Raw genomic sequence first — 13,947 nt, 5'->3', positions numbered from 1 at the left:
TAGGTATTCCGTTGATCTATAGATCTAAGCTCCTTCTTTTAAGGGTAATAAATCAGAATTATACAGTGTTTAGGATTTCAGGCAGAGAGATTATGTCAGAATTAGAACATTCCTGAGCGAAGGTCATATAAATCAATCCTTCAGTTATTCCATTTTCAGTTTCATTGTAATGAACAGTACCCTGCTTGCAGTGAGAAAGCTTATGGTGCTAGAATACTGATAAGATGATATTGCATTCAGAGTACATTTTCTGCTATTGGATGAAATCTGCAATGCGATATATGACATATATACAAGGGTCTGTGTTGGGAAGCCTTGAAATTGTCAAATTATAACATTCTAAGGATGAGATTGGTTTGCAAAATCATTGAATCATCTTTATTGGAGAGAGAATTTTAATGAACAAAGTAATAACAAAGGTCTTGTAGTAGAAATGTAAAAGAAAAACGTATCACTCTCAAAGCTATCGCATTAAAGAAGTTAATGGTATACTGTTATGTATTGTTAACACTGGGGTGTAATTTTACCTGGGTAGTAATGCCTAACAATTAACATCACTTTTCATACTTAAAATACCTGACAAGTGATGCTGCTCACAATAACATAACGTAGCTAAGTAGCCCTTTTAATTGCCTTTGAATTTGTAACACTGAGAAGTGAGGAACTTGGGATTGGGATCAGACTGATAGGATTTGGTGTATGCTGCAGATTATTCAAGTTGTCTAAATTCCTTGATCATTCACATATACATCCTATAAATACTTCCTAATATATATATTGAACCTGTCCTTGCAGGACTGCATAAAGCAAATGTTACTCTTTGAACACACTCCTACTCACTTCACCCTGAGGAAATAGCTAAAGCATGTTTATTTATTTACTATACACAGCCCTCCACTGACATGCCAATATACCAGGGCCTGTATATTCCAGCCTATTTGCTTGCTTGTTTATTAACCTTTCACTGATTGCTCTTCCCACCAGCTTCCTCCTGGGTTAGGCGTATTTGGTTACCACTGATTTGCATGTGGCTTACTCTAGTTTCTGTGCACCCCTGCCCTGTGCAGCAGCGCAGCTGGAGGCCACAGGGAGGAGGAGGAGGAGCTCTCCAGGGTTCTGCTCAACCTGAGCTGCAAAGATATGGGGAAAAATTCCTCAAACCTGCCCTTCCATCCAGGCAGCTTGGATCACCTTGCAGAAATAAGGACATGCCCAAGTTTAAAGATGGAAACAGGAATTCTGGTAACTCCCTACCTGCCTGCTTTGTGATGTTCTGAGTAATATGGAGGGGGCAGTCCTCCACATCATGTTTCTGAAGGGAGAGCAGACCAGTGGAGGTGGGAACAATGGTTGCACTGGAGGAGACAGTTGAAGCGGTGGCAGAGTTTCAGGAGTAGTGGTGAAGCTGTGAGCTCACCAGAAGTGGGCCTGCAGCTGATGAATTTGGTTTCTGAGGGTCATTCAGGTGTGATCTGATGGTGCTGGGAGTTGCAGAGTAGTCCTGAAACAAAGTAGAGCATAGTTTATAAACAATTTTTTAAGGAGGTGACTTAAGCATTATCTTTCTGATTGTACTGGAAATGTAACAGCATCACCTTTCTACAGGCAGCTTTAGCTGGGTCATTTGAAAGAGTCAGCCTCTCCATGCTACCTGATAGACCTTGACTTGGGCTACAAAGTTGGGGAAAACATTTGCAGTTTTTACACTCACTGAGCCTGCTATTCTGGGGTGTAAGAACTGAGGGATGACAAGCTTAAGAGAAAGTGCAAGAGCCACAAAGATGGAATGTGATAACTACATGAAAACTAGAGGAACCAGAAGGAATGGGGGAAAGATAAAGGGGCACAATAAGAAATGCACTGGGATATTATGTAGCTCTTTAGGAAATAATCACAGATGTTAAGCAGCTCATTAGGGAAGAACAAATCTCTCCAAACTGTAATACCAGACCTGGCCAACTGCAGCATAAATGTGAGTGTGGGTACATCAGCGTGGGCTATGTGTGCCTCTGCAGTGCGGAAGATGGAAGACAGGTTTGCCACAAGCACACACGCACATGAGCTGGGACACAGCAATACAGAAGTAACCTTGGTGACAGAGGCACGACTGAAACACTCAGATTCATAGCTCCCAGCTCTGTGCTCAGACCACTAGACTATCTTCTGTGTTTATCACAGCAATGAAATACAACAGGCGCTGCTGCAGGCAGTGCAGGCTAATGGCAGCAACACTATGCTTGCCCTATTTCTCACACTCTTTCCATAAGCATTCCTTTCTGACTATGACCAAAGACTGGGTAAAGGGGCTCACAGGCCTTTGGTTTAGTCCAGTGCAGTCGTTCTAGTTTCCGTTATGCCAGATGAAGCCCTCATCCAACATAAATAAAGAACAGGATGTGGCACTGTAAGTTTCTTTGTTTACAGTGTCTTAATAAATTCTAGAACAAATGTACTCAATTTGGAAGCAAAAGAACATTTTCTTACTGTCAGCTCTACAAGCTGGTCTGGAAAGCTGATTGTCACTGGGTTCTTTAGTCCTGTACCTCAGTGCAAGTAAAGCTCTGGAGACAAAGATCCATACATTTCTTCTGCAGTACCTTCTCCCTGCCTCCATATCCTGTCTCTGCGCCATCTGCAGTTCTTACCTTCAGCAGGTTTATGAAATGTCTCAGCTGAATAAAAATATGTTGTTGCTGATACATGAGCAGGATTGGAATTCATTTCATCTTTATTACAGTGAAATGAAATTAGTTATGTTGACATCTCTGTTATAAAGGGAGTAAAAGCTACAGATTTTTTTTATCCATGTAAGTAAAATAACTCTGTTGAAAATCCTGCTATGCTATATAGAAACATTATTTTTGTGATGCTGTTTCACAAAATAACATAGACATATGGATTGCATACTTGTTAGTAGGGGCAGGATTTGCTCTGAACAAATAATCCATGATCACACTTTGTTTCAGTTAAATACCAGTTTGTCTTCATTTCATTCATTCTCCTTTTTGATACTGAAGTTTGCCATAATAAAGACTCTGTTGGGATTCTAATTAGTAACTTTCGAGGAACACCATTACATAGGGAACTGAGAAAAAGGTCACTGCCTCAAGGAATCTGGAAAATACTTGGGCTGGAGCAAAATGTATTTCCTGTTGTTTTATTTAGATAATTTAAAGTTTTAAACAGAAAGATAACAGAGAATGATTAATATGAAGCCTACTATCACTTGAGAAATGTATTATTATCAAAGCCTACCTAAAAAATTTCTTTCAACCAGATGTGTCATTTTTCATTTGGACAATACTGGCTTGTTCATCTTGTTGTCTGAAATGTGCTTAACCAGACAAAAAATTCAAGAGTAGTCAGAGAAAGGAAACACCTTGAGACTCATCCCTAATATACTTCCATTAATCTCCATGGGGTAACAACAGTAGGATCCAGCGTATGTGGTATGTGCTCTGCAAAGGAGAGAAGTGCAGTTCCATAGACAAAAGACATGGTCTGGTTAAATCAATTTATTACAGTATCTTGTCTCGACATATTTGAGAGTACTATCTTTCTCAATTAATGTCAGCTCTGCTCTGGGAATACTCTTTGGTAGTTAACTGTTGCTCTTAGACAGCTAACTTCAGATATACCACAGCTGGCTCATGTATTTTGCTGTTAATATTTTGGTAATGTCACAAAAAATGCAAAGCGAACAAACTACTAAGCCAGAGTGCAGAAGATTTTCCACCCAAATAAATCAACTTTAAGGATAAGAAAACCCAACTGTAAACTTCTTCTGACTGACTCCACATATTAAATTACCAACCACATGAACATATCTAAGGCAGGTCTTAGGGTTTTCTTTTCCCCAGATTTCTAAGTCTCCATCATACTGGGGTTGCACATGTGCCTCTGTGCAAACACCACCCATCTCTAGAATGTTTAATTTTAAATTCGTTCTTGGGCAGTTTCTTTACTTTCATTTCCACTTACATCAAATAGAAACCCCTTAAAGAGCCTAACTCCTCACGTAGGCCAAGAATGGAGGAAGAGTAGACACAATGGTTAGATGGTATCAAGAAAGAACTGAATGCATTTGTGAGGAAGATCACAGAAGAAAGAAGAAAGCAAACCAAAGAAAGATGACAATGGAAAGCAAGTGCAAGGCAAATTTGCAATGCATATCTCTTCGTGGCTTTCATGGGCAATTACCCACTAGAGGGAGATAGACTGTAATTTGTTGCCAGGTGGATTATGGCAGAAGTTGGACTTTACAAATGTAAAGGCCAAAGAGGAAACAGTGTGGTAAGAAACCCAAGGAAGATCTGAGTTCCCCACCCTGGTAGTTTCATGCTGCAAAGTTCTGTGCAAGTTACCAACTGGACTGAAATCCCTTCCCTTTCTGACCTGGCTTTCATTACACTTCTATTAAAAAACTCCCCACCTCTGTTAACCTGTTTGTTTGTTGGTGACAGCATCACCTGAGTTGTAAGGATGGCAGAAACGGTATTATGCTTGTCTAGGACTAACAGAACTGCCACAGCCCCCCCAGCATGGGGCAGGCCATGCACACCTCAAGTCAAGTGCCTCAAACCCCACCAACAGTGACCCTTCACACACCTCCTCGCTTCCAATTTAGGACTCATATCCTATGGTTTTCCTTAGCTGCCCATGGGCGTTTATGGTCTCTTCTTATCACCTCTATTTAAGTAGAATGGAGAAGACTTTTATAATTCAAAGCAGGCTCAGGCACGTCCTTTCCTCAAGGGAAACCAAGCAGGGAAGCAGTAACGGATGCTCAGAATTGGAAACAGATCATAGAAAAAGTAGCTCTTACCCATGTGTGTCATTCCTGCGTCTGAAAGTCAGTAGGTTAGAGACTTCCTAACTTCCAAACCAGAACTGCATCTTGATGAGAATGTGTTAGAGACTTCATTAAGCCTAGCTCCCTTGAATGTGTCTATTTCCTTTTTGAACCTATTTATTTATGGGTTTTAAAACATCCTGTGGCAACAAGTTCATATGAAAATGTATTTCCTTCTGTTCTTTTTTAAACCCTGCTCCCAGATAAACTGATTGAATTAATACAGTATTATAAGCAGTGATAACCATTTTCTACTCACTTTCCTCCCACCTTCATTATTTTCCAGACCTCTACGTGTCCCCTTCCTGTTGCAGCACAGAATACAAGCCCCTCAGTCTGGCTCCTGTTTATACTAGGATTTTTGAATGATATGAAGGCTTTTCAGAGTCAAGCTATTAGCAGTGACAACAGTCTTCTCTTAACTCTAACCTTGCCCCTCTGCGTAAGAACTGTTGGATAAGTAAGAATCTAATGCAGACTCGGAAAAAATGCATAATTATTTCCACACAGGAAGTTTGCAGTTGATAGTTCGGTGTCACAGACAGAAATGACTACTCTAACGTGCTGTGAACTAAGTCAGAGCCAAAACAATTATCTAATGCCTGTGAACCCTCACGGTCAACTATATTCTCTACTACCATGTATAATTGACAGAGAAATTTGCTGACAAACACCAGTCATCTAAAACACTCCTTCCTCCCAAGCCCCATGTCACTAGTTTCCAAGTGGTGTGCAGTTATATTCTGCTCACCTTCAAATTCCCTCAGAAATAGGGGTATATACTGGGGTTCTGGGCACTACTGTTTCAACAGCCCTGGTTTAAGGATTACTGAAAGCATGGCTCCATTTGTCAGTACCCTGAGATGGTCCTTAACACTGTCCAAGTTAAGGTAAATGTAAAATAGTGCATTTGCAAAAACCCAAATCTAAGCAACACATTTGCATTGCTCAGCCAAAGGAATACACAGAAATTAAAAGAAACAGGGTATAGAGGACATTTGCAGACCTAGAAGAGCAGCTGGCTGTGCTCTGTAAGAAAACTAGGCACAGGTGCTGGGATTGAGCCCAGGGCCCTGATTCCCAGCTGGCATGCTGAAAGAGGCTTCCCGCTCAGGGAGAGTTAGATGACTGTTCCTTGGGAGGAGAGGCCTCGGAAAGGGGAGGAGGTTGTTCCTTTGGCACAACAGGAAAGCACTGCTAGCTGAGCCAAAGGGGAATGGAGTCTCTTTGTTGATATCGGTTGGGTGTACTTCCTCTTTCTGCTGTTGATTTAATGATTAAACCAGAAAATGATTGATATATGTCATATTGGAATGAGTGTGGGGCTCCTCACCCTGACTGATGAGCAGTCTGGATGACTTACTTCTACCTGTCGCTCAGATTAGGCCCAGTGAATTCCCCTCATTCTATCCAGCTGATGAACGGCTAGATATTTGCAACCCCCAGCTAAGGCTTCAGTTCCTACACAAAGTTCCCTCTTGAAATTGCTTTCAGAGGAATGTGCCTGGTTTGGGGACTTTACTTCCCCTGGATAATGATCAAACCCAACAGTAAAGCTCTTTTATTTCAACTTTGTATTTTCATCTATACACGTATAACTTTCAAGCCACATTTCATATTCTCACATAACCAGGATTAAAGCATGTAATGCATTGCTGATAAAACAAGTAATGGCTTTAAGGTAACAGGACATTTGGGGGTGAATGCCTCCTAAGTCTGTCTCTAGGGGATACTCTAATAGTAATAAAGTGAATAGAGCCCTAAGACAGGCAGGAGAGGTTGCTGATTACATGGGAAAGCCCAGACAAAGCGTCTTCTGTTTCTGATGCCTGAAATTCAGCTGCTTAAGAAAAAGGCAGGATACTGGCAAAGCACCATTGGGATGTACTTGTGCTGATGGCTCTTTGTTATTTTTCTATAGCTTCACATCACATTTTACCAGGTATTTCCCCTCAAGATTCTCATATACCCACAAATCAGTCCAAAACCCAAGTGTTATCAACAGAGCTGCCGCTTCACTTGCCTTAGAGGTTGCCATTCTTTCTGTGTTAGAAGAACAAGGATGAAAATGTTAACCTTTAGCCCTTTCCAACACTTTTACGGTATTATTTGGCAAGAATATATGCCAGATTTGGTTTTATTACATAAATGTGCTTGTTCCTTTACCACTCTGTCTGTGAATGTCACTGATAGCAGAGGGACATGGCATACATATGCATGCATAAGATTGGGGCCCAACAGCTTAGGTCCTGCTGAGGTCAAGGCACAGACATCCAGACAAACACTGATGTGGAAAATTTACAGTACAGAGGATGGTTATAGAAAGGGAAAGTGCACTGACCATTCCAAAGGAGCCAACTCCTTTTTTAAATCTCTTAATCTGCTTTTCATTATCTCCATGGGGAGGCCTCTTGAGAAAAGCAGCTCTTTGACTCGAATAAAGGAGGGGCTGTGGGTTTGCATGCTGGAATGGGGAGGTCATTGTACGGCAGCATGGAAGATAGGAGTGTTAGTCAGGTCAAGGAGAACAGGATAAAAAAGTGTGAGATCTGTGTTACAGGCTTGGTCTGGATTATGTAAGGTAGAAAGTTTAAAGCTGAAAGGTAAACAAGAGAGAGGGATTCAAAGGTTGGAAAGACATATTCTGGTAGGGTCATTCAGGCTGATTGTTAGGGAAAAATATAGGCCAGAACTGATAAGATCATCAGCAAAACCAGGCAGAAAGAGGTAACAACAGCTGAGGCCCAAGAGGGCTAAATTCAGCATAGGAATTTTAAGCATCAGGCTTCAGCAAATCAACCTTTCCATCTTCAGTCTTTTAACAGCAATGCTTAGTGCTGCTTCCCTCCTTAGAGGCGGACAAAGCCCATATATGCGTGGGGGACAATGGGACTACATAGCATTTTGCCTGCTACCAAGTCATACAGCTGTGTGCATGTGCTCGCTGTAATCCTCCCCCCTCTAAACCGCTGCTTATCACAAGGAGCCTCAGCCTTGCCAAATTGCTACAGAAAGTTACATTATTGCCACTGAAATGGCACAAAGTAGCTTTTTTTAGCATAAAAAGGTAAAAAAATCTCCTAAATTGGTGTGCTGACCTTCTGCTGTTTATTTCATGGACACAGAAAGGTGTCACTGGTTTGCAAGGACCTCCTATTGTTCCCAGCACTCCTGTAATACTGGCTGACTTCACCAGGAATTTGGAGATACATAAGGAGTGCAGGATCAGGTCTACACAATCCAGGATAGGTGGGAAGAGGGCATTTGGAGGTGAAACAGGTTATCTTAAATACAGGATTGGTAATTTCAAAGCACGATCTCAGACCTTCTCATATCAGCTGCAATTAACAGGTGTATTTTTAATCCTAGAGACTCCTTTTGTATTTCTGTATTTCTCAAAGTCTGAATCAGTTTAGTTACAGCTACGTTCTTCCCTTTTTGCTACATGTACAGCCTGGACACTGCCCGCCCTCCCTTCTCTGCCCAATCCTGCCTTGGCCAGAACCTTCTAGCTTTTTCCCCATGTCCTCCTCCAGTCTTGTAGACAGCAGCGCCCCAAAACAGCATTGTGCCATGATTATGCATCTTTTCCGCTTGTTTGTTTCACGTAAGCTCCACCTGCTGGTTAAAACTAGAATCTGTGGGGTTTCCACTAGGAGCTGCAAATACTCCTTTTTCCTCAATTTGAAAAGATGTTCAAAATTATCTGTTTGTGCTCTCCCAGTCGTGTTCTCCCCGTCTGCCTGCACGTCAAATTTAATTAATGACAACCTAATACGCTATTTTGTATTGCTAATTTGGGTCGAGCCTATGCAATCTTTTAAAATATACCCCCCCCCCCCCCATTTCTTTTTTTGACTAGCATTTGCGCAGCTAATTATCCTTGGATCTGGAATGACTGTTTACAGCACGTTATTACTGTCAAGGCAATCTCTGAGTAGCTTTTTACTGCATTGTTTGAAAGGCACCCAAGGCAGATTGTTTCTGTGCTGTCGCTAGCTAACGAACAGCCACTGCTGCTTGGGTTTGGAGCATTAACAGACAGGAGTGAACTTGTGACCTGGACGTACAGACAGAGCAAGTCTGTAATCCAGCGACCACTTGAACTTTCACCTTTGGGCTTTAACATTTACAGAGCAACAGGCTTCAGGATACCACAACTCTCTCCTAAATATCTGTGGTGATGAACGGGAGTATTTTAAAATAACTACTAATAATCTGTTGGGTTGTTTTTTTTTTTCTCTCGAGTGGAAACTTAATGCAACTTGCTACACAGTAATGTCTTTTTTTCCCCCCCTTTCTTCAGATTTACACTGAACAGCAGTGAATAAAGATGAGGTTAATCCCACATTGTTAAACCTATTCAAGGAGACAACCTGGGGATTGCCATGGAAACAGATTCTACAGACTATAAGCATAATCCTGCTTTTAAATACTGTATATGGACCTGGACCACTACGTAGCTTAGAGAATCACTCTGTGTTCACAAACATGATGTTGCAGCAGAGAAATGGCAAACTCATCTCCTGTCTCATCAAACACTAATTATGCTCCCATCTCCTCCCACTTACAGCCCAGAGCATCAGGCATTGCACCTCTTTCCTCTCCACCCCCTGTGCCTTATCTCACCCAGATAACAGGGAGTGGAGGCCGTTTGTGTACTGAGCGTGGTGGTTCTGGCAGGCGTGCCAGACATCTGGTCATGTTACACAGCCACTTTCACAAGCTACAGGGCAACTAACTGGCCCTGTGGCTGAAGCTGGGAGTAGGGGTCGTTATCCATCCTCCAAAAAAATCAACAGGATCTACGAAGTGCTTCCTGGAACATGTCCTCAGGGAAGGGGTAACAACCATGGTGAGCATGGAGGGGTGCCCCCTCCAACTGTGCAGGTCACAAAGGAATTCCACTCCTCATATGCATCTGCCTACCACCCTTAAGAGCTCGTTAGATGGTGGAGGGAAGAAGGAAGGGACAACAGCAGACCAGAATTTCATACAACTATTTGATCTGCTGTGCCGTGAAGTAGAGATTTTCTGAAAGAGAACACTGCACACGTAGCTAGCTACCTTATAGTTTTGCTCCCTGTTCATACTGACATTTGCCCCTCAGTTTCTAGACAGATCTAGAGAAGGGGAGGAGTTGGAACTAGATGATCTTTAAGGTCCGTTCCAACACAAACCATTCTGTGATACTATGATCTCTAAACTTCCTCAATGAATTATAGGTTCCGCTGCTCCTTTTTCATGTCTGTGCAAGTAATGCACTGACGCAAGCATATTCTGTGCTTTTGTAGGTCTTACTCACATACCTCTTTTAGACAAGAAAAACATTCTTGCCTTTTTCATAGCACTGGGCTGTGCTCACATGTCAGTAAAATACATGTTTCAGTATTTCCACAGCCTATGGCAGACATCGCAATTTCCTGTTGGAGTTTGCTTTGTAATTGTTTAGACAATTCTCACCTTGCTTTTGCCTCTATTTGGAATTTGGGGGGGGAGGGGACGGGGACTTTTTATGTTTAATACTAAATAATAATATTATTCTTTAAAAAAAAAATTATTTTAACCATTCTCAGATCATTAGTAAATCCATCTAAAAGAAGGGATTTGTATTTCTTCCTTTTAGTCCTGTTAGAAAGCACATTTTTCAGTAAGATGGCTGACAACTTTTCCAAATGACATGGTTGCTTTAAGAACCAGGTCTAAAATGGCCATAGCAGCTTAAGTTAATTGTGTGTATTGTGTTTTATCCTGGGGACGAGTGTTTTCTTTGTGAACTCACAGGCTGTTGGTCTGGATGGTGTGAAAGATGTGTTTCGTTACAACAAATGACTTGCATGGAAAGTCTGTGTATCACCCACAGTCACTAGGCCTTTTCGGGAGACATTTGCACAACTACTTGAAAATTATTAATACTTTGGTTTTTCTTAAGTAAATGCTTAATAAATGTAAAAATCTATTTGTATTTTGGAATTGTCCCCGGTTAGGAAATATTCACAGAGTGTATTATCATTCCTTTTCATATATGGTAGGAAACCATGTAACTTCCCAGGTATAAACAAATCTGGAACAAAAGACTGTACAAAAACATAACGGATTCAGCTCTGAAAAGGCTCATGCATCTACATTGTCTGCTACCCTGAATACTAATGAATTTAATGAAACTATTGAAAGACTGGTTACTTGTCTGCATAAATGTATTGAGACCTCTGTAATCATCTGTTTGCTGTCTGAAATCTCTTGTCAATAGTTTAATGACTTCAGAGCATATTATTCTTCTTGTATAGGCTTCATATAATGTTTCTACATAATTAAGCAGCTTTGTTAGAGGAACTGCCATTAGTTGCCCCATTTCATTTGGTTTTGTTATCGGCCAACCAGAAAGAAGAAAAGAATAACAAGAGAAGGCTACAAATCCAGTCTAGTGAGAGAAATGTGTAATTGGGAAGATTTCTTTGTTGTTGTTGTTTGCTTTTTTCTTTTAAGATTGCCATATTAAAGCACCATTGTTAAGCTGCACATTTGAAGTAATTTTAACCATTTAAACGCACTACGTATTGAAATACTCAGAAAGCAAACAGCCGGCTGAATATCTTGCAATGCATATGGGTGCCTTAACATTTTAAGGGTAGATCTGATAATAAGTACATAATAATGCCAGTTAATTTTAAATAATCACTAAATTTAAACAACACTCGTGTTTCCGTGGCTAACAGAGTCATAAGATGTGAGAAAAGGGTTTCTTGATTTTTTAAGATCTGATCAATCAAATATTCCATCTTCACATTCTTTTGAATTAAAAATATTAATATAAATCTAATCAAATTTCTCATCCTTAGGAGAAACCCTAATTATTTTCTTCAAACATATAAAATAACCTTAACATATCACTAATTAATTTCCTGCATTTGCCAAGTCTCAAGCATGAAAGAATGACTGCAGACTCTTTTACTCTTTCCTGCTAAGGGGCACTGTTTCACTCATGTTTTGGGTCAAATCCGAAGCTTCTGCAACCCTTTACACATAAAGTTAAACAGTACCTATTTTCTTTGGGGCTTATGTGGGTGTGTAAGTGAACAAACCCTGACATTATAAATACCCTGTGAAAGGTAAGAGGTAGAAACCATGATACCTTTGTCACTTCTGAGCCCTGTCCTTGAGGCAGCCATCTTGTTGATGGGGTGTCAGCCATCTTGTTGAGAACAGCTCCAGGAGCTTCGCCTTCACCCTTTTAGAACAAGGAAGGCATTAACACCCAAACCTCACATACATAGCTGTTTAAATAGCATCAGATTAAGTTGCAGTTTCTGCTTATTTCCTGCATGGGTCTATACAGTTTAAAAAATAAATGAATGCTATTTAATACTGTATTAACAGGACTGAAATATTTGATGAAAGATCCTAATGCTGGTATTTGAAGAATGTACTACCTGTAACCAAACTATTAACCAGCACTAGCTGACTCATCTATGTAATATTCTCTATCAAAAAACCTTGGCTCCACAGCAAAGGTATTTTTGGTGTCACATCTCAAGATTCACAAGCAATTCCAATTTATGCAGTGAAAGAACTGCAGCTAAGCAGTATTTAACACTAGTAAAAATGTCAGATTTTGTCCCAAAACGTGAGGGAACGTCCTTGCACACACGGTTTGGTATGAGCGTACTCTACTTAGGCCCACCGCTACGTGCTCATGGGCCACACCGGGCTACCCGACTGAGGACGGCTTCATGAGGTACCAGCGCCCTCCCTCTGGCAGCGACCCCTCAGCGCACACGGCCTGCGTGACCTTCTCGGCGCGGCGGGGGATAAGCGTGCTGCGATACACGGCCCCCAAGGGGAAACAAACCCCGTACTGCGCCCGGGGCCGCTCGGGCGGCTTTTCCATAGCCCCGATCCCCGGGAAGCTGCCCACCCGCTACCCTATTCCCCCGGCTGCCAGAGAGAAGCTCTGACCGATCCGCCGCCCCAGCGGGAGGACTACATCTCCCGGCATGCACCGCGCACGACGTCCCGCCAGACCATTCAAGGCCACATGTCCCGGCATGCCGCGTGTCGCACACCCGCCGGCCGCTTACCCTGAGCCCCGAGGACTATACTTCCCGGCGTGCCCCGCGCGCTGGGCGGGGCTATGCAAACGCTGCCGGCGGCCAGGACCCGGCGTTGCTGCGCGTGTGGGGATCGCCGCGCTGGGTCCGGGCGGCGGGGCATGAGTAGGCCGCCAGCCCGCCGCCGCTAAGATGGCGTCCATGCTGCTACAGACCTGTGGCCGGCGGGCCTGCCGCCTGCCCCGAGCGCTGCGCCGCCAGCCGCAGCTGGGTGAGCCTCCCCGCGGGCCATCCGGCAGCCCGGCCCTGGCCAGGCCTTGGGGTGGGGTGCGGCAGGCTGCGCTGCCAGCCGGCTTGCCAGGCCTGTGCGACGCTGAAGGCCTAGGGGGAGGCGGAGGCGGGGATGACTGAGGGTTCCCGGGATGGGCGGGGAGGTCTTTGCGGGAGGGAAGGGCCGTGGCGAGGTCGCTGCTGTTCTGTTCACCGGCGAGCCGGGGCTGGGCACGGCGCTTCTCGCGGGGCCTTCGCTCCTGACTGCTGTGGGCGAGGTCGTCTCTTAACGTTCACCTCCGGGCCGGGGTGGTTTGAGGGATGATCTCTGACGGCAGTGAGGACACATGAGTCTTTCCGATGCCGGCTGGCCGGGGAGTCAAAGAGCATGTGTTTTTCATTAAGGCACAGGAGCACGTTATTGTGCTTAGCTCCTGACTGCCTTGCTGTCAGTGTAGCTTGGCTGTGGTGGTGTCACTAGTTACACGCTTCTCGTTGCCCTTTAAGAAAGTACAGGAGGTTATTTTCCTAGTCCGTATTAGGAAGGAAATGTGGATTTGCCTTTTTCCAAGTGGCTTTGAAACCTTGGGGAAATAAAAAGGGAATGCAGTATGTGGTACGGTTTCTAGTAATAATCGAGATAATTTGGCAGTTTAAATACCTTTTGGCGGTGAAGTTTAATGACATGAAGCAGCTGACAGCTTGTGACGTACGTGGGGCCTTGTGGTTGCTCTTTATATCCCTGAGCTGGAATGGCCGGGGTTTAGTGAGGAGTGA

The 13,947-nt window shown here is 43.1% G+C and overlaps 1 protein-coding gene and 1 long non-coding RNA gene across 7 annotated transcripts in view; one reads left to right on the top strand and one right to left on the bottom strand.

Moving 5' to 3' along the window:
* Positions 1 to 266: 266 nt before the first annotated feature.
* On the bottom strand, positions 267 to 13,066 carry LOC308232761. Its single transcript, XR_013958869.1, has 3 exons — positions 12,931 to 13,066; positions 11,985 to 12,080; positions 267 to 1,501 (listed from the first exon to the last, which is right to left on the bottom strand). It is a non-coding gene; the product is annotated as an uncharacterized lncRNA (long non-coding RNA).
* The window catches only part of LETM1 (leucine zipper and EF-hand containing transmembrane protein 1), a 31,526-nt gene continuing 30,537 nt past the window's right edge, over positions 12,959 to 13,947 (top strand). For 3 of the 6 annotated variants that reach the window (XM_080638860.1, XM_080638859.1, XM_080638862.1), the window contains exon 1: positions 12,960 to 13,171. In XM_080638860.1, the coding sequence (XP_080494986.1) occupies positions 13,093 to 13,171 (79 nt within the window). In that variant the 5' untranslated portion in view covers positions 12,960 to 13,092. Of the gene's footprint in view, positions 13,172 to 13,947 lie in introns of all 6 variants that reach the window. The other 3 variants (XR_013958868.1, XM_080638861.1, XM_080638864.1) reach the window with 3 other exon arrangements.

The sequence above is a fragment of the Psittacula echo genome, assembly GCF_963264785.1.
Source record: "Psittacula echo genome assembly, chromosome: 1".
Taxonomy (NCBI): domain Eukaryota; kingdom Metazoa; phylum Chordata; class Aves; order Psittaciformes; family Psittacidae; genus Psittacula; species Psittacula echo.
Note: the sequence above shows the minus strand (reverse complement) of the source record. Positions and strands in the feature narration are given on the sequence as shown.